At 35.0% G+C, this 25746-nt stretch overlaps 1 protein-coding gene across 1 annotated transcript in view; it reads right to left on the bottom strand.

Moving 5' to 3' along the window:
- Nucleotides 1–25515, bottom strand: part of IQCM (IQ motif containing M) — a 110699-nt gene extending 85184 nt beyond the window's left edge. Inside the window, exons 1-5 of the mRNA XM_072335807.1 lie at nucleotides 25494–25515; nucleotides 23783–23829; nucleotides 17111–17173; nucleotides 6997–7297; nucleotides 1311–1404 (exon numbers count right to left, since the gene is read on the bottom strand). Coding sequence (XP_072191908.1) covers nucleotides 1311–1404; nucleotides 6997–7297; nucleotides 17111–17173; nucleotides 23783–23829; nucleotides 25494–25515 — 527 coding nt within the window. The remainder of the gene's footprint in view (nucleotides 1–1310; nucleotides 1405–6996; nucleotides 7298–17110; nucleotides 17174–23782; nucleotides 23830–25493) is intronic.
- Between the last annotated feature and the right edge of the window lie 231 nt (nucleotides 25516–25746).

Here is a 25746-nt window from a genome sequence, read left to right as displayed (position 1 = left end):
GGAATAGCACTGTGGAAACCCTGCAAAATCATCAGATAAACATTTCAGTAACAATATGAGGCTTGTTCTTTTATGATGGAAGTGGTAGCAAATGAAGTCTTTCAAAAGCTGTAATTCTTTCTCCCTTTGAGCACTGGGGAAAGAAGCAGTCAAAGACTACTGATACAGCTGAAGCATTTTCTGCGGGCAGCTATTTCCACTGTGTTCATTCCAAGGCAAACATAATTGCACTGCTAAACAGACAAAATGCTAAGTTTCTAAGACTACCACCAATATTTCAGTCTCAAATTGAAACTGAAAATGTTGCACTAAGAACACTCCTTAAAGTGCTAGAATTCAGATGATAAAAGGAATTGTCAACAATTTTGAGGCATTATTATAAGAAAGGTGTTTGAAATGATAAAAAAGAAGTTTGAGAAATCTTTAAAATTATCAAAAGCATAAAGCAACTTTTGAGAAGTTTCAGCTTAAGAAGTATCCATCACAAGTGCAAATAAATACCCATAATGGGTAAGAGCATGCTCCATTATGCACGTTAGTGAGTGGGTACGTGCTCATACACATCAGAGCACAGGGGCTGCAGCTGTGAGGAGTAAATACCTATCAATGCAGTTACTACCCATGCAGCCCACGTCTATGCATGTTCACGAGAGGTGGTGCTGCCACAAGGGAGAAATGTACTATGGAATGATTATGCTGTGCCAATTGATTAGAACAGAATGAAGAAAAAACTTCATTTCTGAGAGCAGAACAGAGCCAGTTCTTCAGCTGTTGCAAATGTTCACCATTCCACTTAACTGACATTTTAAAAAGGAAAAGGCAAAGTCGGTATGCTAAAAATGAAGTGTAAATAAAGTTTAAATATATTTTAGTACAGTTTTGTTATGTGGCCTCACCCTGGACTGTAAGATTTAAATATGAGTTTGAGTACTAGAATCCATAAGAAATAAAAAAATAATAATAATAATAATAATAATCATTTTAACAAGTATATTTAAAAATATAAAATCTCTTACTCTAGCAATTGGAGTTTTAGAAGTGTATCAATGGAAAAAGCTTATCCTGCATTTTCTGTGAGATCTTGGAATTGATTATATATTCATAGGGCACCGTAGAGCTCCATAAAAATAAACAAAGCAATCAAACTACAGAACATTTTTCCTAGGTCTTATTGAACTCTACATTGTTTCAAAGAATTTATGGTATGAAATTTACAGTAAGTGTAACATATAATCTGTAAAAAGACAAGGTAAACTTTATTTGTATTTCAGAATGAAGACAATAGTTCAGTCAGTTCTACCAGATCTTACCTGAGATAGGAAAATTTCTCCTTTTTTTCCTCATTCTTCTGAGATCTACACAGCAAGTCAATCCCAGACAACAACTCAGCTACACTTATTTTCTCTGTGAAAAAGGTAAGCAATATATTAACAATTTTTAATATATGCATTCACATAAGTACGAGCATAGAAAGCCCTAGAGAAAAATAACAAATCATTCTGTTTTTTGTTTTGTTTTACAAGAAAGAGTATGAGAAACTTCTCAGGGAAACTACAAACATATGCACATCCTACAAACAGACATTCTCTCCAGTGTCACTCTGCAATTAATTTTGGAGTCCAAACCATTATGGAAGTGGACCACACACTCCACGCAGCTCTGTTTTATATTCACAAGCATGGTGAAAACTAAAACACTTTTAAGCATAAAAACCACTTTAGAAAAGATCTAGTTAGAAATGTATACATACAGCAATTGTTTTAAAAGAGCCAAATACGGCAAAAACATTCAATAGACTTCAAATATGTACATTATACAAGTATTGTTTCTTTCTCCCTCAGTTGTATTCTCCCTCCAGAAATCTTCCTTTAAAAAAAAATAAAAAATAAAAATACTTTCCCTAGGCATTTCCTTCCTCAGATTAACATCTTCTCTTTTTCAGTATTGTGGACTTTTGTACTGTGTTCACTCAAAAACAGATACATTTGGAAAGTTTCTTTGAGCACCCACCTAAACACACCACAGTGCATTATGGGCAAGATAGAACTGAGGATGCTCACTGCACTATGTCCCGATGTACCAGCTCAACACCAGCAAATGAAACTTTTAAGTCTTTCTCTTGCAAACATCCATACTTTTCAGAGAAATAAAATGCACAACTAAATAATAAATAATACAGTGGGATTCAAAAGACAGCCTACACCAACAGATCCTGTGAGCCCTTCTCACCTCACTACAGAATATAAAATGCAGCACATGCAGCTTTCACACACTAACAACTCCTGCAATTAGCCCAGCGATGTTCCCCTCCAGACTTCCCATACTAAAATATGAGAGAAAAATTTACAATCAAATCATGGATCTCCAGTAGGTGGAGTGCCAAATTCAGAGGAATAGCACTTAGTTCTTGAGATGCACCTACTCAGAGGTACAAGTTTCCACCAATCTTTTTGTACTTTATAATGTATCACTTTGATTTCCAAGATCATTCCTTTTCTGCATTTTAAATGTGTGTGTTGATTTAAGAGAGCTATAATGGATCTTTCTGTTTCAGCACTGTAAATTCACATACTCCATGAGGGGATTTCAGCTGGCTCTGTATTTTCGGCCTTCTCTGTATTTTTGGTATTTTCCTAGTTTTGAGTTCAATACAATTATGCATTTTTACAAACTATGTAATGTTTGCCTTAGAATCACCCTGAATTCCTTCTCCTCTGAGTTGTACAGCTTTCAGTCTTTTTGTTCTTCTGACTATTAATATATCATTAGTTCCTGTGTAAACAGAGATAGTTCCACAGAAAATATTAATTTCAAATATAGAACCCAAGCAGAAAAATTATCTGCTTGGTATAAAACTTTGAAGATTTCAATATATGTAAAGTACACAAAAAGGCATTATAGTACATCTTTCAACTTCCCCAGCATGCAGAACTACTGTTCTGAATGCCAGGTACATATCTTCTATGAGAAGACAATATTAGTGCTTTTTCAACTGATATCGTCTTTCCTCCTTGCATGCAGGTTTGCAACATCTTTCTGACACTATGGCACTTTCATTTCATACTTTTATCATTGCTTTGAGCTTTGAAATATAGCTCATTTATTTCCTATACCTAGATGCCACAAAGCTTTGAATATACTAAATAAAGATGTAGAGGAAGATGTTGATGGAGTTCCAGCAACAGATAATTACCTTGATAGGATTCCAGAAACTGATCTGGTATAATTGCTGTTTGTCTAGAATACAAAAACAGTCTTGCCAGACTGCAAATTCATGAAATTTCTGAAAAGTTGCTCATTGTATTGTTTGTCCAAAGATCAACCATGCTGACAGCAGTGCAAAGGATACAGTGTCAAGTGATGACAGAAGTTCTATCAAGACTATGTTTAATAGTTATTTCGGATATTTCTCCTATCTAGCCCCTATACAAAACATGTTCACTTTAACAAAAGCAGAATGGCTGAATCCACTGTACTTTTCTCACTGAATGACTTCAAACCAAACTTTTCTTTACTTCCCTGCCTTCTCCATCTCTGCATCTCTTTTCCCCTCAGCCAGCCATTCTGCTAGATAGCAGGCTAAAATAAATGGGTCTGCAATAACATACAAGGTGTTCAAAGCCAGAGTCATTAATGTCTCTCAATTAGGGAAGAAAGTAAAAGGAAGGGGCTTGTTGGTGACTTAAGGAAAAGAAAATCCATACCAGTTACCTCAGAATACATTTTCTAAAAACAAAAGCATAGCTCTGATAAAACCAGATCTGGTTTTGCATCATTGCTGTTGTTCTGCTCAATGAAATATTCAATAACGATAATTCTCTTACAACGCACGGGGACTTTCTAAAAGTACAACATTTAACACTCGGAAACATTGGCTAAGATTAACTCTAAAGCAGTGCATGAAGTCATAAACAAGCACAGATGTTACTATTTGAAAACATTAAAGAGATACTGAAGTTCCTAAGCACCTCCCAAGTTGTGTTGATTTCAGCAGTTATGAGTCATAAGGGAAGAAGATAGTACTGAAATTACATGCCTGGGACACTTTTCTTTACCACTTACATTTAGGAAAAAAACAACAGTGTATTCAAAAATACTTAATGGGGAGAAGAGCACTCTGAAAGACTGCAAATACCAGGGACCAAAATGAATAAATCTGCTTACCTCTATTTATGTAGTTAAAAAAAGTACAGTGCAAATGTGTTACTTGTTTCTGATGATACCATGGGAGGCTCAGGAGATCTAATTTCACAAAAATAAAAAATAAAAATAAAAAGGTGACTGCAGGAGGCTCTGAAAGTTACGGGACTGGTGTTTTCAGGGAAAAGTTTGTATAAAAAAAAATTGGGGCAGTTTTATAAACATAGCAAAGAATATGAGACTACTGATACATGCTGTACCAGTCCTTCTCTGATTAATAATTGCAGTGTCACATAGGAGAGCAAATGCACTCAAAAGATCCTATTTATTAGAAGACCAGCCTTTTCCTGAGATCATTTTAGTGTCAGCTCAAGACTACAACACAAGCAAACATGGATTTCATGCTGAGAATGGAAGTTTACTACAGTGTGCTACTAGAGTTAAGCTCATGCTACCCTATCTTTGTATCCCAGACGAAATAGCTCTCAAATGAAGAAAATATTGAAAGAGATACAACCTCACTTTTTGCTCACTTTGGCAACTAATCTAAAGTTTCACAAGGCACTCTTTGGAGGTGGAACTGAAAAGTCTGTGAGCTGGATAGCCCACTGACTTTTAGTGAACCAGAATTAAACTAAGGCAGAGGAGAGCTAGTGCTGTCCATGTTACACTTTTACCAGTACAAAAAAAGACACACAGTAGAGGAGATAATTGAAGGAACGTCTGTATTAATAAGTCAAGGAACAGAGTACCAAAATGAAGAAAATAAGTGTTTCTCTGTGAAAGAAATCTAATTTTTGCTTGTGCCTAGAGATAACTAGTTAACAGCACACACTTCAGTATGTTGCTGGGCACCTGCTAGCGTATCTTTGCTGGGCTTCCACTTAAGCTAATGAAATGAATCAGTGCAAGTACCATGTCACTTTTTTTTTTTTACTAAGTGTTCTCTTACATATTCATCTATATATCCCAGTATCAGTTTCAAACAACTTTTCCTATTAATTGTAGTTTGATCCCAAATGTTTAAACATATAAATAATTTTATTTATCTAAATATCTAGGAGGACATTTATTGAGAAGCTGCTTAATTCAGAGCACTTGAAATGAGGTGAAATCTACCCAAATTACTATTTTAATAGGAATTTTATAAAAGTAAACAACAAATCTGAATGTAGAAACCAATTTTTAGGGTATCAGAACTGCCAAGTAGACTTTCTCAACTTTCTTATCAAAATGCAAAGGAGATTTTTTCTTCCCCCTCAGAATTTACCAGATTGCATGATATTGCAAGACTTGGGTAGCCTGCACAGAACACAGATACAAGTCCAAAGGTTAAGGGTGTCAGGAAGCTGGATTTGGTTTATAACTTGCAGTGCTTAGTGGTTTCATCCTATTATCTCTAAATAAACACTAGACAAGGCCAAAGGAGTAGAGCCTGAAACTATTTTTGCCAAAAGCAGTTTACCCAATGTTGAGCAGCTCAAACATAAAAGGAAAAAATCAGATGTACAGATATTTTCCTTCAGAACAGCTCTTTATAGATCTGCATGAGATTTATGGTACCTCAAGTAGAACCAGTGACAGTTGCTAAACTTATCAGCTGGTTAGGTCTTAAAAAGCTGGAAATGTTTCTACACATGCCCATTACAATGTTCTTCTCAACACACAAAGCTTCAACCTTCAAAGTAAAAATGAACGCAAAAGTGTGTGGGAAATAACATACCCTTCTGACAGAGAGGTTAGGGTTTTACACACACACACACACACACACACACACACACACGAAAAAAAACAAAAAAAAAAAACAACATCAAACTTCACAGGACAGACACAATTCACTTCACATCTTCCTCATTTTCCTTCCACTTTGTGACTTAAAAAATCAGTGTGAAGAATGAGTTGAGGTTTATATTCAATATAAAAAAATGCTGGCTGAAAATATACATTATTTTGATGAAAACTGTGGCTTTAAACAAAGGCTGTTCTGAAAGTAAAGCCTCCTATTTTATTATGTTGGCTCACATCAGAGGCAGATTTTTGTGGTATTGCTGAAGAGATTGAACCTTCCTACAAACATCCTGTGACATGTTGCTGCTGTGTGATAGAGGGTAGCAGAGGGGCAGTCTAAAAAATGATGTCTGACATGGAAGTGCATGTGAAGCAAAGGTGAGTAACTGAATTCCAACATGCAGAAAAATGGCACCCACTGACATTCCTTTAATCTTGCTGAATGTTTAAGGAGACCAAACAGTGGATGCGAGCATGGTGAGGTGGTGCATGGTGTATTTCAGCAGTTGCAACAGTGATACGAAAGACAAGCCACGTTCCAAATAGCCATGTACAACTGTTACGCCATGAAGAGCTTCTCAGTCGGCTCATGCTCAGCTAATGGTGCTGACTACACTGAAAAATAGTGTTTCATAGGTGACAGTTTGGTCTATTGATGTTATCATTCCCTTTGAATGTATTTTAGTTTCCATGGAAATAAATAGGAGGTGTTACTTTTATTGTGCCCTATGCATAATTAATATTTTTTACTCAGTTCATCTGCTTTCTACAGAAATCTGTGGGTTTTTGTGAGAAATAGAAAACAAACTCTCCAATGTTTCTTTCCATGGTATTCTACTAGAGTATGTAATTTCCAAACCAGTACATATACACTGTGCTCAAATTCTGAAAAGGTACTAAAGAAGCTTATCAGTCACACAGAGATATTAACTAACACAGAAAAATATAAATGTTAGACTTGTTTAAACAAAACAAAACAAAAAAAAAAAGAGTGGGCAATGGACAAGCAGTGAATTGTTGAACTTCCTCCTGTTTTAAAAATGACATGTGAAAGAAAAGACTTCTTACCTTCTTCTTCCACAGTGTACCATGGAGATAGGTAGACATAAGCCTTGTAAGTTTTAACAGCCTCCCGAGAAAGCATAGGGTTGGATATTCCATAATGTGGTGTTTTAGGTAACTTATAGTACTGTTCTTCTAACCATGAATCTTGCTGAAAAATTTTTGGTCTTGCCATTCCAAAGGTTTTGGTGTTACAAGGGTTGGAATTATTTTCCAGAATTGAGTCAGCACTTAGAGGAGTCTGAGTTGAGCCCCAGCGGCAATAAGGTACAATAAGTTTCTGGGAAGATATGAATCCTTCGCATTTCTGTTGATAAAGCAGATATATGTTATTAAGGTGATGATAGTCCTGAACTATTTCTTTTGCACTGAATTATCTCCAATATCCAATATAAAATAACAATGAAATAAAAAGTTGTCTCAGAAATGCCACACATGAGACAATATTTCCCTTATGAAGCAAAGCGATATCATTTCACTTTTTACATTTTATTTGCATTTAAGAGAAACCATTATTATTTTTTAGTGAACATCACTACCTTTTTCTTAAATATAAAAAAGACAAAAATGAATAAATTGAGCTGCAGTTTTCAGATCTCCAAACATCTCTGATTCCAAAATCTCTGCATATAGGTTAAGCGCTGTAATATGAAAACCTTTGGCAAGAGCCCATCCCATCCCTGAACCAGAACTTTGAGATTAGATTTCACACCTACTTGGCAGCTGGTCATGTACCATTGGCCCATTTCATGCAAATAGGCTTTCATTTACATAACAGTCATTTCCATTTATTGTCATCAGAGTAATTTAATTCCTTAAGGACAGCTTAATAATACAGCTGCTACATTATGCCATTTATGAATGTAGTCAAATACTTGTAATTATATTTTTCACGTTACTGCTGCTTACTATTCTATCCCATTTAAAAGCATGGTTGGTAGTTCACAGATATGAAATAGAACAATCCCTGTCTAATCTAGAAAAACAAAACAAAACAACAAAAAAAACATTCAAGTCTCTGTTCAAACAAGGATCACTAAATTAGTCTGTTTTTTAATGCTCACATAGATATAAATTGATGAAGAACTGACATGAACTTTAGATACATTTGCTAGTTCAGCAAAAGTTGATTACAGTAGTAATTACACAGTATTTTAGAAAGTTCCCCCTTCCATCTAGACTCTTGAGTCAGGTTTTACCACAAACTGTAATACTGTGTTAATGAAGAAGGGGTGCCATTCATGTTCATTCACGTGGTCTAGCACTAGGTGAAAATATGCTTCTGCAACCAAGCCAGTTCCTATTGGAATAGTAGAAAAGGGAGTAGAAAGCAGAGGACCAGACTGGATAAGGGCAGTAGCTCTCATTTTAGTCTAACAAAAGCCACATCTGTGATGCTCTATATGGTGGTGCAAACTTCCGCAAGCAAATATACCACAACTTTTCACAGCACAAACACAGTAGGTTAATATGTTCAAGCTAGGCCTGGACTGCCCCTCTCTGCCTAACACTGAAAGTTATTTAATAGACACAAGCAATGGAAAACTAAGCAGTAAATTTTAATGAGTTCTATTGACATTTTGTTATTTGAGACATTCTCCATGAGATTTAACCTTGTTCTGAATTTGTTATAGGTTCCTCCAAGCATATGATTTCCTTTCCAACCAACACTGTGTCCCAGATGCTACAAGAGAGACTTTCTGTTCTCCTGTTGACTTCATCCTTTGGAAGCCTTCTGAAGGGCCACATCATTTCTTTTGTCCTTTCTTAGTTACCAGATGAAAAAATTTTGAATCATCAAAATCAGCATTGTCTTCTGGTTGGTCACTTAGAAGTGATGGGTGATAATTACCCTTTTAAGACTTTGTTGGCTTAACTAGATTCTAAATTGGGGCAATCACGCAAGTTTTCAAATATTTTAATAAAAATCACCATAACTGTTTGGAGAAGGTAGCCAACAGCTTTTTGTCTGTATGTGCTAAGCACAACAAGCAGTAATCTTTAACGTTTTTTGCAACTGTGATCCATTTTTCATCACGCAAAAGAATCCTTTCTAAAAATTATCTGCATCCTGGGCTAGCCATTTTCCTAACTTTTATGCAGATGTGAGATCCCGAATTCAAAACAATTAGAATCCAAGACAAGCAACATTAAACGAGTGGGGAATAAAATGCAGCTATCCTCAACTGCCTCTTCCATGAGCATTATGAATTAATTATTTTCATGAAAGATTTAGTTTTACACCAGCTTTGGAAGGGACATGTAAAAAGGAGCGGTTTCCTGTACAGTTGTCTCAACAGGGATATGATCTTGTCAGCTACTGGAAAAGCAAAAAAAAAAAAAAAATCCCACAAAACTGTGCTCACTAGTTTTCATTAAGGAGACTTAGAAAGTATTGAAGATGTTGTTAAAGCAAAAGTATGTAAAACAAAAGTAAAGTTGTGGAATAAGCTCAAATATAGAGAACAGAAAGAAAAGACAATGAACAGGAATAGTGCAATTTACTAAGAGAAACATTAAAATGATTGAGAGGTTATAATCAGCAACTGATAGGAAAGGCATTCAGAGATAGCAAATCTGAACTATGAAAAGGGGTGATGAAAATCAAGACCTATAGTTGCAGGGGATGGGTCAAAAATAAGTCATCAGTATAAAAACAGCGATGGATAGAATGCAGAGAGAAAGATCCTCATGGACAGACAGAAAGTCCCCAGCCATCTTTCAGCATGAAAGACATAGTGCTGAAAGATGTTGAGGAATTAAGTGGGGAAGTGGGCATAAAATTAGAAGAAAGTTTCAGCAAATGCTGCAAAATACAATTTTCAAAGGAAAAACTGAATTGAAAGTACCAAGGATAAAGAAAACAAAGGAGAAAAGAGTGTGGAACACATTCTTAGGAATTCCCAAATTTGGCAATCTGAGAAAAGTTTCAGGAAAGAATTGAGATGGGAAATGCAGTGGAGGCAACTCCAGGTGCACAAGTAGAAAAGTAGTAACTACTTTTGATTGCAGATCCTTTGAACATAGTTTTCTAAAGAGATGAATCACTGTAAATTACCAGTGAGACATTTGTCTGCCCATTAGGGGTTGAGATATTGTGTATAGGTAGACAATTCTGTGGCCTACAGCATGAAAAACTGCTTAATCAGATTAGAATTATTTTTACATTATATTTACGGAAAACAATGTTTGTTATATAATTTCAAAACATTTCCCTGCAGAAAAATAAATAAATAAAAATTCCATGAATGCCCATCACTTAATGTTGTAAATGCCCAAATGATATATCACACCTGATAATATTTTTGTTGTATTTTTATTCAAGTAGCACAGTTTTGTTAATTAGAATTAAAACAGAATTAATAAGACTGCTCCTTTAAGTGCAGTTTGATAAAGATATTCCTGCTGCTAATACATTTGAACTATTTTGTAAGTAAAACAATACACATTCAGAAAAGGTAATCTGAGCGAGTATCCCAAACACTAGTTCTAATAAGAAAGTATAATTCTCTCTACATATTGTAAAAGACCTTCTCCAATTTTTCAGGTACTAAAACACTAAAAATATAAAGTAGAAAGAAGCGATTTTTGTACATACTAATACGACAGTCCCCTCTAGTACTATGTCTACGTAACACAGGCTTTAAGGAAGAAAAAAAAACTGATGTTAATAATAATATATAATATATATCCTCCTATTAAGAAAAAGGATTGTGAAATGTGATTTTCTCATCTTTCCCAAAAGTCTAATTGTTTTTATGGAAATGGGGGATCGTATCTTAAGCATTCTGCCCACAAGCTTTAGAGTTTTTCATAAGAACAAAATTGGTTAATATACAGTATTTTAAAAAATGTAAAACATTTGGCTTGTTTCCACATGTCAAATTTTTGCTTATTTTTGGGGGTGAGGGATGGATAGTATTAAATACAATAACATACACAAGTTATTAGAATTTCTTTTAAAATAATTAATTAGTTACAACTTTTAAAAACATATTCTACACTCCTACTACAAATGAGGATTGCCTATCAAACCATGATATTTGTAATATAGGTTAGATAGAATCTACCTCCTTACTCATCAGTATCATTTTCAATGATCTGGAAGAAAATACAAAGCAATTGCTGACAAAACTTGCAGACCATGCAAAAATTGGTGGACTGAGGCAAGTGTTCTACAGAATAATCTGTTTCAAATGGCTTCATCTGAACAACACAAATTTTAATAAAGAAAAAGGAAAAGTCATAAATCCATTCAAAGCAAATGCAGGCCACATTTACAGGATAGGGAACTGGAAAAAAAGTGATTCTGAAGGTGGGTAGGAAACTGTCAGCACTGTGCAAAGCTATTGCTAAATTAATTAATTGGATCCTTACAAAAGTAAAGGACTGTTAAAAAGAAGTTGATGTTTTGCACTATTTCCATGTTCATAATGATGCCACAAGTGCTGGAATACTTGGTTTACTCTGGAATGTACATAAAAAAAAAAGTTATGTATTAAAAAATGCAAGATTCAGAAGTGAATTAAAATACTATCTGATACCAGAAAAAAATCTAATTTAAGAGAAGGTTAAAATATTTACTTTCATCAAAAGAGCACCAGAAAATTATTTACTCACAATGAGAGAACCTAAAGTAAATCAGCTGAGAATGTGGAAGCCAGTGTGAAAGTCTCAGCTGCTTAAAGGAATACAAATATGCTACGTATAAAGAGGTCATATGCATAGATGTTACGTAAACACTGCTGATTGTAAAATATATCATTGCTGTTGACTGAAAAGGATTGGTAATGATGATTTCCAGGAAAATGGGGAAACTGATATTAGCAGAGTCAAGAAAAAGCTGTTACATTATCACCAGTCACGTTAGGAATAGGTAGAAAAATGTATTTAGTCACCAGCTGAAAACACTGAAGAATCCATTTTTTCTCATCACTTCATTGTTTGTCTATTTGTTTAAAACAAATATACCATTAGAAATAAAGGAAAATCCAACAAAAATTGGAAGGACAAGAAACATGCTCAGCAAATGCAGACAATATTTCTGAAGAAATCAGTAGAAATTTAATTACTTGCTTGTAAACCAAGAACACTTACTGTTATTCTCTCTATTAAAAAAAAAAAAAAAAAAAAAAAAAGTTCAAACAGTAAACCCTACTGTCCACTTTCAACTTTTCATTTTCCTATTTACCACAAGAAGGAAAATATTCTGTAATAACAGAAGGTCTGTGCAACAAAACACAGTCTGAATGTACCTATGTGGTAAGATTTTCAAATACGGACTGAGGGAGATGTTTATTTTTATTTTTTGCACATTGTCTAATCATCTAGAAATACTTCTAATCTCTACAGCCTTCAGCATCTTCCTAAGGTATTGAGTTTTGAATGTTGTTTATTATAAGCCTGAAGTATTCTATGTGATGTTTCCAAATAATATATTCTTTAAATGATTCTCTGAAATAGCAAGCAATATGAAATACTAAGCCACAGGAACATATTTGGGATTATACTGAATTCATTTTGCAAAATATTTTTTGTTTATTGCAATAAATAATAATAATATTAATAATAATTTCTGCTGGAAAGAAAAAAATACATGAAGATGGGATCTACAATTATGTAAATATAAATATATATTATATTTATATATGTAATTCCTTGGCAGTAGGTTCCATGATAGATATCTTGTAGGAAGCAAACAGGAGAGAAACAACAGAGTAAAGAGTATTTTATCAAGGTATTTAGATGTATGACATGAGCATTTTCCTTCTAAATATGAGTTACTGTAGTATTTGAAGATAAGGTTTTCATCAATATTCTTGTTCCTGAATTTATAGCTTTATGGGTTTTTCCACTTAAAAATAATCTTAGAATTATAGCACAGGTGAAAACAATTTTTCTAAATGTGATAGAGAATGCAGAAATAGTTCACCTTCAACCTATCACACCGGCAATTCCAATGAAAACACTACTTTATGTGATTGTAGATCCTGCAGGGCTTTTACTCTCTCAAAAGATGTCCAGAAATATAACCTGTTCTCTTATCCTCATATCTGAGCAAAAAAGTAATCCCATTTTCTTAAGACATCAATTTTTACCTCTTTTGTGACGATTTATAAGGTTGCAGTTTTCCTTTTATTCTATCAGACAGACTTCTGTATTCTCAGTGCAATGCAGCTGACTTCTGAATGCACCACAGGAAGCAGAAAAGTTTGATACTGTCACTGCAGGGTAATTTCTTGGTAGTGAAACTTCTTGTTATTGAAATCTCTTAATTCCAGTCACTGAAAATGCTTCTTCAAAATGACCCTGGAGTTCCCAATATGATTATTGCAAAAGTCAATGTTGAAGTAGCTGTATTCAGCCAAAGGAGTATTTTAAGGTGAGCAGATGCAATAAGCAAGGCCTCCTTCTTCTAGGATGCCTCTGACAAATGGATCTGCAATTCCTTCAAATTCACTGCACGCTCTTTAACTCCAAAATGTTATTGCTAACCTAAACTCACTCTGTCTTTGCTCCCTAGTGCATTCATTAAACATTGCTGGAGTTTTGGTAAGCATATGCAAGAGCAGCATAGCTACAGCTGATCCTGCCTCTGGGCTGACAGTTAGAATTATGTAGTTATTCAACTAACAAGTGGATGATGGATTTAAAAAAAAAACAAAAAACGTTGTATTTGATTTAGCTGGCACATTCAGGAAAAATTATTCAAACTATTTAGCTTTTATCTTAATTTATGACACTTATTCTTAAAATACTAATTACTGTAATATTATGATCCTTTTTCAGTTCTTTAATGAAGATACCTGAGGTTGTGCTTCAGTGGTTCATGCACACAAAGTTTTCAGATTTGAAAGGCATTCTCTAGATCACCTTAAGAAGCTTTATGAACTACCACAAGTGAATTGATTGGAAGTTGAATAATACCACTCCAAAATACAATCCTAAGGGTCTTCTCTTGGCTTTATTTTAAATAAATAATAAAATAATTCCTTATTATCACTCCTTGCTAGTGCTGTATTACAGACAATCAAGGCTGAGAAGTTCAGTCCTAGGTACTAGGCACTTTTTTTGAGTGCTTAACATACACTTTAGAGCCAGAGGAACGTCTATAAAGATCTCTGTGCTTACAAACAAGTAAACAGTGGTCCAAGATCAAGCTCCATCTTTAAGGATGAGCAGTGCTAATTTATCTGGAAGAATGCTGCTTGGAGTAGTACAAACCACTGCAAGAATTTGGTGCTTGAGTTGGACTGTCCCTCCTAATTTGACATTGGATCAATACAGGCTCAGAGGAAACTGAAGCCAAGTGCCCAGGCAGGTGGGCATGGTACGATGGTGGTGTTTGACTTCAAGGACAGAGAACAAGTCCCTGTCTTTATTTTATTGGGTAGTAGAGAAGAAGTAATGATTAAAAGAGAATACACCCTTACAGGACAGGTGCTTTTCTCACAGAGATAAAAGACATATCTGGACAAAAACAGCTCCTACAAGATCAGCATGAGTTAATGGTAGTAGGTGGATTAAGTGTCTTGCAAACTGAATCTACTTCCTTTTAAAAGTTCCTTGGCTAACTGGCTGAGGTGGAGCTCGTTGGCAAAGAGCCTACGCTTTGACTAAATCTGAAAAGAGGATCAGAGTAGGGCAGACAAATAGAGCTCTTTATTCTTAAAGCTCAAGAGTTGAGCTTGATTTCATCATCTTATGTGTATATGAGTGGGGATAAGAACAACAGAGCTGTCACAAAACATTCTATAGATCTTCTAATGTTATCAGTACTCCTGAACTTCACTCATAGCACACCTGACTTGGATCTGCACTGTTGTTTTGGGTTTTTTTTTCAAGCTGTTCTGAATATACAAAATGAACTTACTACAGTTTATATGGAATGCTTTGCTAACCTAGTATTTAAGTATAAATATATATTAAATAAAGATGTTTACCAAAGTTATTTTTCCAAATGATTTGTATTTGGCTTTTTTTTTTTTTTTTTTTTTTTTTTCCTGGGGTGCACCACAAAGGAGAGTATTCTGAGCCCATTACTATAAAAATAAAGCATCAATGACATCATGGCAATGCTACACTCTGCAAAGCTGCAGATCAATCCCAAAATGGTATTACTCTATCAGACTCCTGGGAAATAAAAATATCAGGTTGACTCATGACTGCAAATGTTTAAAGCTAAGAAGAAAGAGAAAACTATTGGGTCAGCTTCAAGTATCTGGGCTTTCTGGAGAGAAAAGCAGCATAAAAATACTGCATGTCGAAAATAAAAATTGTTGGTGAACATGAAATACCATTCAAGTCAGCTGGATTAAGCGGTTCCTTTCCAAAAATAAAAATTAATGGGTATCAAATGTTTCATTGCCAAAAGCCTGTTTTCATTTATGGGATATGTCTAGTAACAAGAAAATAAATAAATTTACATTAGAAAGAGTACTATAAGTTCCAAAGGAATAACTGAAACTCCCTTGTTATGACAGTATCATTGATAACATAGATAGTAGAACAGAGTTAGTTGAATGCATACCCCATGGGATGCTATCCTTTTTCTGATAATTTTTTTTTAGAGGAGCCCCAGGCCTTCAGAATCCCTTGTCACTTATTCCTTGTTCATGAGGATTCAGGAACCTCTACATCCCTCCTGTTATCTCTATATTCCAATGGATCTACTTTACTTTTCTGTTTCACTTTAAAGTTCTGTGGCACATATACCTACAGCCATCAGTCCCCAAGTAATCTCAGAATAAATAACTGTTCAAAACAAGTACCAGGAGGCAAATCCTGTTTTGAGAGTTTGGATACATGGTACCCATGTACAACAGGTACATGTATCTGTTGAAAGGAAAACAAAACCATGTAGTAAGATAAAATGCAGTACTGCAGGAAAACATCACAACTGAGCAGGTTCCACAGCCACCATGGATACAGCCGTGATAGAAACCTGTTAGTAACAAGACACGTTACCAGAAAAAGATCAGCATGGGAAGAGTGTATATCAAATATAAATAGAGATATGGCTGAGAAAGGGGGGGGAAAAAGGCAAAGCAAAGGTACTCTGAAGTAAAAATAAAGCTGTGAGAGATTCTAGTAGGAGCTCTGAGTACATGCAGTTTCCCTTTTCAAAGTAGAACTTCCAAAACCCTAAGGGTGGGTTGTGATAATGAAATCTACCACTATTCAAAGATGTGTAGTTTCCCTTCTAAAGCACATGCAAGGTTTATATTCATACTATAAAGTTATGCAAATTAGTTCTCTATAAAGAAGCATTATGTTCAAAATATAACATAGGGGACCTAATTTCATGGGGGTTTTTTTTGGAAACAACAATCATACTCAGAACTTTGCAACACTGGAATTTTCAATACTCAGACGTGCAAAATTATCTTTGCACCAAAACCCCAATGTTTAGATACAGTATTGCATAATTATTTTAATTACTCTGTTCATCTAAACTCTGCAGCAAATGAAACTTTCAATAAGCAAAAACTTGAGATTTACAGATAATTCCAAGAAATATTTAAATCCATACTGCTTTCACCATGACATGGATGATCTAGAAGACAGAAAATCTTAAGGAAGATAAATCCCCCACAGTCTAGCTACTTTACACTTCCACACAAGGAAACCAGTAAATATTTTGTTATTGGCTGTACAAATTATTAACTACAATTTTCTTGCTCTTATTAGCCAGGTGCACATGGATAACTTATAATCTAAATAATCTAAATAAAAGGAAACTGTGCCAATGCAACTTTTTTTGGTCAAGATTGACTTCAGTAAACATTCCAGCATCTACTGCAGAATCTGTCCTACTGCACAAAGTAAAACACTTAGGATCAATCCTCTAGAAACCAAGATGTCTCTATGAAATCACAATACACAACAACTTATTCTAATCAACTTATATCACTTGCTGAATTTTTCCTCTAGCCCAACACCATTTAAAGATATCATTGCTCTGATGGGTGTGCTCAAGTACAAAACTGAGTAAAGTCTATAAATTTCTCTATATGCAAGTTTAGCTCGATTCTTTACTTTTCTCCATCGTTTATAGCAAAAAACCACTTTTATCAAAACAGTAAATTCTACGAGATGTTCAAAAAATCAGAAAAGTTACCTTTCTTGAGTTCATTTTTGTAAAAGTAGAGCACTGAAGCAGCACAAAAACCTCTTTGTAGTTCTGGAAAGAATATAGAAAGGATTAAAAATATTTATTTTTTTTCTTTCCCCTCCCCACCTCCCCCCCTTCAGTTTTAATCATTGCAAATTTTTCACTTAGAATTATTCCACAACAATTTCACTTAACGTATTTTCTCTCAACATCTCAAACCAAACAAAGATTAAAGCCTGAAAAATTAAGAACTAGTAGAAATACTTCAAAGATTTATTTCCTTTAGAGGATCTATACTACATCTGAGGGCTGAAGTCAATGGACTTTCACCACTGGAATTTTGTCCTTGATCTAAATCATCACTGAAGTACTACTTTGGCAGCAAAAAGTTTAGAAAGCACAATAGCTAATGTATATTAGTCAAAATCATTTATGTTTCATATAGCCTTATAAAACAGTGACATGGCCTTATACAGAAAAATAGAAATTTTTTAGCAGTGGCATTTTACATACAGAAATTTTACATCTGCAATATAGAAGAACAGTTTTTAGCCTGAGGTCTCAGTAAAATAAAATAAAAAATAGCAATAGTAATAATAAAAAGATACCTCTAAATTAGTACTCCATTTTACCCATCTTTTTAAGCTTCCTCTCTCTACATCTCACTCACTGGGCCACTTACCAGGTTGTTACTCAGAGGGTACGCATGAGAAGAGAGGAAGCGCAGATTGTCAAAATTTTTAACCAAAAAAAAAAAAAAAAAAAAAAAAAGAAAGAAAAAAAGCACAAGAAAGATCAAAGTAACGAGAACATCTGACATCAATCAATGTACAACTTCTGCCTCCTGAAAGACTGTGTACCTCCAGAGGGGAACACAATCAAAAAAGATGGACCTACAAAGAGGTAGAATGCAGGTCCAAGGTAGTATGGGATTTGGGACACAGAAAATATGGGCTTGATCTGTTTCAAATATTCTTGCATATTTTTGGCTAACATCTATAAACATGCAAGCTTCCTGTTAGTTTTTAATCCTCTTGCCACCATTATTCTGCACAACATAAAGAAATATATCATTTACTTACTGCATAAGATCTGAGTAAATGGTTATATATGTGCACACACACACACACACATATGGATTTTGTGTGAGAGTCTACTAGTGAGTTTGAGATTTTTTAGTATATTAAAAGTTTAATGAATAAAATCCTTGAGAGACTGCATCACTGCACTTCAGCAGATATATTAACTGAATCACTGGAGGGGAGATAAGAATTGTCAGATGCAACTGAACATTTGTGGAATGAGTAAGCTAACAATTGTAACTGCAAGTTGAAGCAATAGTCAGTTGCATTTAATGAGTATTTTAAATGTCCTGTATAGTATATTGCAGTATACTTCAACCTGATAGCTTACCAATAAAGGAAGATAAAAATCAAAACCATGGATTTGAAATCTGAAAAATCAGGGAGAAAATTCAAATCCAAGGACATCTTCACTATATAGGTGTTGCTGTATCATGCCAAAATCCAGACCTCCTTGAAGTGGGTGTCCCTTTTATCTTCTTGCCTGCAGCAGGAAATATTGCAATCTTGCATGTAAAAAGGAGGCAGTGACTTAGCATCCATAAGTATCAGCAACAGAACCTTGGCACACAGAGCAGCCTAAGATCTGGCTTCCGAGGTAGCTTTTATGATGTCATGGGGGACTGCACTGTATCTTTGAAGTGCTGTACTACATTTCTAAAATAAAGGGCTGTCTAAATTCTGTTTTTACATCAGCAGTTGGCAAGACAGCACAAAAACAGAACATTTCAAAAATGTTAACCTTCCTACAGAAATGTATACTGAAATATACTAACACATCATGCTAACCTGTTACTTCATCTTGGTGCTGTGTCTTGAGCAACGTATGGCAATAGTTGCTTATGATATCAAGCACATCACTGAAATCAGAACCTCCTGGAATAGGTCCTGGAAGATTTAAGTTAGAGGAAGTCAAGAAGTAACAGCTTCTTAATCAGTGGTTTTTCTTCTAACAAGCTAGTTAGATTAATAAAAGAACAATTACTTTCACTCTCCATCTCCTACTAGATTGCTGTAATCTTGGATAAATAGAATTTAATGAGATCACCTTATACTAAATTGATTTTTCAATTCTACAGAGCAAAGTGCTTTTCAGTTCAGAACTCAGCAGTACATGCAGTGAAGTTATCATGGTCAAAATAATACATTCAGTATTTGGAATGTGAAGACACGCACAATATATTGATTTGCTGTGGAATTCTTATATAAATGTGGGTAATTTCTATATTCAGGTTCCTGAAATGAATGTTTCATCCCCTGCAATAAATTATTTTCTTCCCTTTTCAGTGGAGTATTTTTCAGCAACAGATACATTCTTTTCAGAAATCACATATATCCTCATAAGACAGATAAAGTCATCCTATGCTGAGCTGAAGTCAGGACCTACCAAATCTAATACATCCTTTGAATCAAATTTATGATCTACTAAATCATATCAGTATTATGTATATTGAAAGCTAAACTGATGAATCACCAGCTAAATCAGATTGCAAATACATGACAATACAGTATTTATTAAAATGGCTCAGTGATTTGTTTTAGTTGTCAGAACTTAATATGTCAACTTTTGAAAAACTCTTCAGGGAAAAAAACAAAAACAAAAAAAAAACGGCAGGGATTCTTCAGACAGAAAAAAGATACCAGGTAAAAACGAGCTAGGAAAAGTCAATCTCTGCATGCATTTGCAGAACAAGGTGTCGTGTGCTGTTGTTTTGTGGAAGCGCTTAAGCAGGGCCTTCAAAGAAGTGCATACACTCTGCTGACAGTCACCAGTTGTGAGGGATTTTACATTTTAAGGTAGTATGGTTTGACCCAGCAGCAGCTCAGCACTACACAGCCATACAATCACACTCCTCTATACATCTAGATACACCTATACATCTTATCAGTGCAGTTACTCACCACACACCAACTGACACCCTGCTACCAACCGTCCCACCACCTGCCACCTGAGGCCCAGCCAATCCCAGCACAGCAGCCAGCCTACTGCTTTACAGCCTTCCTCATTGTGCCACATGGATGGATGCAGCCCTGTGCCATCATCACACTTAACCCTCCTGTGTCACACAGGTGATTTGTACTTGCATCTGCTCATCTTGCTTCTAAGAGCGAACTGACTGCAAGTAGCTGGACCTGTTTCATTTTCAGCCCTGCTGCTTGCAGGAGGGACTGCAGCACATCAAGTTTGACTCTCTCGACCCTCAGAGTCTTTATAGCATTGTCCCACAACACCTTCAGTGCCTGCATGGAGTGCTACAACTCACTGAGGAAAGCAGAGTACCTGAAGAGCACAAGGTTAACTAGGGGCAGCCAGGCCCTTGGCCCCCATGGCCAAGACCAGCCCACTTGCAGCTGCAGCCAGGGCGGCTTCTCCCCAAGGGCAGCTGGCAGAAATACCTGTGTTTGAGAGCCTTGCTACACCAAATGCTTAACATTTTTCTCTGTTCTTTTATGTCTGTGCAAAGATATCTACTATTAAAATTTGTAAGCAGAATCTACTGTGGATTATAGCATTATAAATAGGTGATGGAGTAGAACAAGGACTAAATCAATGGTTTCAACATCTCCAAAATCTGGTGCAAAATTAATTTCAAACTAAAGCACCAATACAGTGAAAGAACATTGAAAGATAGGAGATAATACGCCAGTACTCCATGTAGCTGCCAATGTGCCATATGCATTTGTGGCTCCCATTCATTTTTGAAGTTGTCTCCCTAATTTTTCACAACTTCTGCATTCCCTCTTAGAATGAAGCCATTTCTACTATAAGACACTAATTCCCAAGCTGTTAGATTCTCATTAGTTTCCCCTGTATACAAGAACTTTTTGCATTTGAGATGTCATAAGAAATTTGTGCTGCAGATGTTGAAGTCTAGTACAGGATTTAAGAATCTAATACATATCATAAAAGGTAGTTATTACTAATGACTCTCACTGTATTTTGTACCTTTTTCCACAGGTTTATTGGTCAAACTATCTCAGAAAATAATAGCAAGATGATAATTTCTGATTGGGTGGGTGCCACAATAGCAAAATGAGAACATGGGAACTCAGGCCAGCATAATTCTAGGTAGCCATCAATATGTCTTTAAAAAATTACTGTTTGAATAATCATTCATATAGGGTCAGCATTGCTGGCATCTTAATTGTGATACATTCCACAGTTTTCTTAATGGCTCTTGCCTACTTGCCAGGTTTCGTCACTTTTACAGAAGTAAAGTAGCACTGTTGGCATGGGACAGTCTGCAATCAGAGTTTGCCACCTTGTTTGAAAAGAAGGTTGACAAAGCGAACACAACAGACTGCAGTGGCAGTGTGCATGATGCAGTACCAAAAGTCAATGCAGGCCTTAAGGGCAGTATTTTTAAAACTTCTGAAAATTAGAGAATAGAGAAGGAGCTTATAGGAAAATATACAAAGCTGAAGATGTTTCAATTTATTTACCTATAAAATTTAAAAAATAAAAATAAATTTGGAAAGGCCTGCAGCATTGATGATACAAGTAATTTTTTTTTTTTTATCCTCTTTTTTCTGTGGTTACACTTGAGTATATACTTAGGCACTGCATATATTTTTGTGAATATACTTATGTATTAAAATGTCTGCAAATCCTTCTTTCCCTCCCAGTAGTAATTTTCTTAGAATCATAGAATTGTTAAGATTGGAAAAGACCACTAGTCCACTCATGTTCAGCAGCAATGTGCTTAGATATTTGCCTAATGTAATGCTTTACTAAACAGTTGTGTGTCTTTTAAAAATTCCATTTTATGCCTTGTAGCTCCTTTTTCCTTCTTTTATAATTTGCTGATATCCACCATTTTGCATGTCCTGTTGATTTTGTTTGGAGGGTTTGTTTTGCTTTTCAGTTTTTGTTTTGTTAATCTGAGATGCAATTTGCTTTCTGATAACTGAGGGAAAATTCACATTTACATTGTAAAGAAACTGAATCCCTCTGTCAAAAATGTAGCATGGAACATATTTCATCAAACTACTCAGTCACGGAGTGTATCAATCTATTATTCTGAAGACCTTGTATTTTTCAGTTTTATCTGTGTTCAAAATTTTTTAACACACGGTAGGAGTCTGTGTCACATTTTCAGAAGTCAGTTAGGTGTTCCATCAGCTGTCAATATCGTTTGGTCTTATTCATCACATTCAAAATTAGAGCATACCTCACATATGGAGTAAAATTTTCTTAATTATCCATTCTTATTACATTTACTGCCTAATACTTAAGTGGACTGGAATATCTTCTACAATAGCACTATTCATTTGATATTCTTAACTATTTCTGAATTAACATACACATCCTCAAAAGGAGCATATCCTTGATAAAAACAAACAGGATGCAGGAGAGACAGCAAAGTGATACTACAGTTGCTGTTATTGCATGGTATGATATTCAGTGTATTCAGTGTGCAGTGTAGTGATGAATTCATAAAAGTGACAAAAAGACAGTAGTTAGTGTATTTTTTCATTGCTCATTTTTTCTCTGCTTGTTTTGTTTTTCTGTTATTTTCTTTTATACCAGATTAGAGCTTTTTTAAGGTGAAACTGTAAGAAAAAATTGCATAGGAAATAGCAACTCCAGCTCAAAAGAACTCTAATATAAATCATAATTTGTTATTAGATTACCCTCAGCATAACTCATCAAAGCACCTTTATATGGTGCTGCTTGAGAATTCTATAACATAGCTAAATTAAAACACATTTAGCTGAGATGCAAGCCTGTGTTTGCAAAGGAGTCCTTCTGCGACCTTGCCAAGTTTACAGAGTGTGCCAATAACAGCTCGGATTAGAAAACTGACTGATTAAAATTTTGCTCACTAGGATAAAACACTTGAAATGAATCATCTCATTTTCCAGCATGTCCTCGGGTTGCTGCAGGCACAATAAATTACAGTCATATAATAGCAAACAACTATAAAAAATTAGAGTTAATACATTTCACATATACTGTAACACCTGTCTTTGAAACTCTGAATTGTCCTTAATTTTTATGTTCATAGATAATGAAATATGATCAGTACTTTTCAAAGTGCAATTGCAGAACCATCGGTTTGTTTGATGTCCAAAATACGTAGAACTAAACTGAAACCTTTCTACTGACTTTGTCGGCTCCAGAACTACCACTATCTGCGCATTTCTAATTAACATCAAATGCTATCCCTAATATCTCCACAAATAATGCTCTTGCAGAACGTGCTGGGTATAACCTTGTGCTCCAGTGAAATGAGCAGAATATAAATAGAAAACAGTAACACGCCATTGCAGTGGAAAATAATCAGCAAAAGTAGTAATGGAACTAATGGCTGCCAAAGCCTTGCACATCATGGCAAGAATGCAATCCATCATGCAGCTGTTTGTCATTATTGCAAGGGGTTCCAAACAGCACAGGTTCACCTGAGGCAAATCTCCTAGGTGACCCCTCTAGCAAATGCAGAGATGTAGCCTGCTGTGGTTCTAATCACTTTCAAAATTTATGTCAGGCTTTTGAACTGGATTTCAAAGCAAATAGGCACTCTTAAAAGGAGTATCATCATTCATCATTGTTTTAACTCTTAAAAGGCAGCTTGCATTGTTCAGGATATCCTACCTTTCCCCTACTCTGAGATCCAGGTACCGTTAAGGTGACTGAGGCAGCTGCACATCATGAAGTACTCCATCACCATTCCCAGAAATGACTGTGAAGGAGAGAATTAGATTACACAAGTGATCATGCTGAAAACTAACAAGATACATTCTGAAATAAAAATAGGACAAATTCAAGACAACTTGAAATTCCAAACCTCCATTTAATGTGTAGATGTAAACTGCAGTCACGTCTCAATTGTTTTGTTTGTTTTCTAAGAGAGGTGCAAACTAGAATTCTTTACTTAAACACAAACTGAGATTCACTGGACTGCAATTTCTGCAGTCCAGTTCCAACCATTGCGTTTGTTTTCAAGATCACAATATTATTATTTCATAATATGTTTTATTATATCTGAATTTCTTAAAAGGTACACTACCATTTTTAGGAGAAAACTGAGACTAAAGAACTTCTTTTCCCCTTCTTCTCCTTTTTATTTTATTATTATTATTATTTAATGAGAGAAACTATTTTACTGGTCCAAGCAATTTACAATCTCAAGAGCACTTTCTGTAAAGTAAATGTTCATATATATATATATATATAAAAAAAACATTTTAAGAATTATTACAGAGAGACTCCAAGAATGCAACTCTGTTTTCTTAACTGAAACAGATTCAGAAGATATTTATCAGATTATTCTTATATTAACAATACAATATTAATAAAATGTCAATGCATGGCCAATTGTTTTAGGATCACGACCACTAAATATTAGGAGGTTAAAGCTGGCTACTGAAAACATCTCATTTTTCACCCCACAAATATTGTCCTTCATTTTAAAAACTGTCTGCCACTGCTAACTGCAGACAAATATGAAATTAATCTGTAACAACCATTTATGTGACTACTAATAGAGTAAAAACTTACTGCCTTTAAAAGGATACATTTTCTTTTTCTGAGTTAGCTCTACATTAGCTTTAACTTTTTGTGTATGACTGTACAGGTGACAAACAAAAGATTTCCTCAGAAAACAACAAAAGACAGACAACACTTCTGAAACAGATCTTATTCATTCATAGAAATTAATGAATTTATTGATCAGTGATGAGATGACAGTTCACTTTAAAGAATATTTCTCTATTCCTTTGATATTACTGCAGCCCTCAAGTAGAGGTTTACTCTAAGAATATGATATGCTTTAACTATAAAAAAACTACAGAGTTCAGCCCCTGTGAACCAGTACTGCTTTCTACATCTACTAAAAAGATAAATATATTAACAAAAGCTGAGATGTCAGAAAGTATCTGAAGAATTATATGGAAAAAGATATTTGCTGTGCACATTGAGTGCATTCGCTTTAACTTCTTATTCAGGAAGCGTCCTTATTCAGGAAAAATATTTAAGCACTTGCTTGACTTTAAACACATGCTTTGGGCCCAGTGAAGCAAATGAGATTTAATCACATTCCAAATAATGATGGATATAAAGCCAAAAGATATTAACATGAATGGTTTTTGGATCCAGGCTTTACATTTTTCAAGTCTCAAATATACACATACAGACATGTACATACACATATACATACACCCCCACACAGACACATGCACAGAAAGATCTGTCTCTAAACTAAGCCAAAACATGGGAAACTAGAATTGAAAAGATTATGTGTTAGGAAACCAAAATTAAATTGAAAATGCAGATCAGTGGCTGCTTCATCTTGCTGGATCCTTACCACTCAAGTTTATTTCCTCCATGGTAAACAATTGCCTTAGCATTTCCTGTCTAGAATCTTCCCTTCTACACTCCTACCTCAAGTTTCGATCTCACGGAAAAGAAGTGATTTGATTCTAACAAAAATCCAGTTTACAAAGATTTTTGTCATGTTCTGATGCCTACCCCTCTTTGGAAGAGATTAGTCTCCTGATAAGAAGTAGATGTTGGCACAAGCACCGACTTCGCATCAAAGCTCACTTCATGGGGTTTTT

This window comes from Excalfactoria chinensis, chromosome 4 (genome assembly GCF_039878825.1).
Source record: "Excalfactoria chinensis isolate bCotChi1 chromosome 4, bCotChi1.hap2, whole genome shotgun sequence".
Classification (NCBI taxonomy): domain Eukaryota; kingdom Metazoa; phylum Chordata; class Aves; order Galliformes; family Phasianidae; genus Excalfactoria; species Excalfactoria chinensis.
The sequence above is the reverse complement of the archived record's forward strand: the minus strand, read 5'-3'. Positions and strand labels throughout refer to the sequence as shown.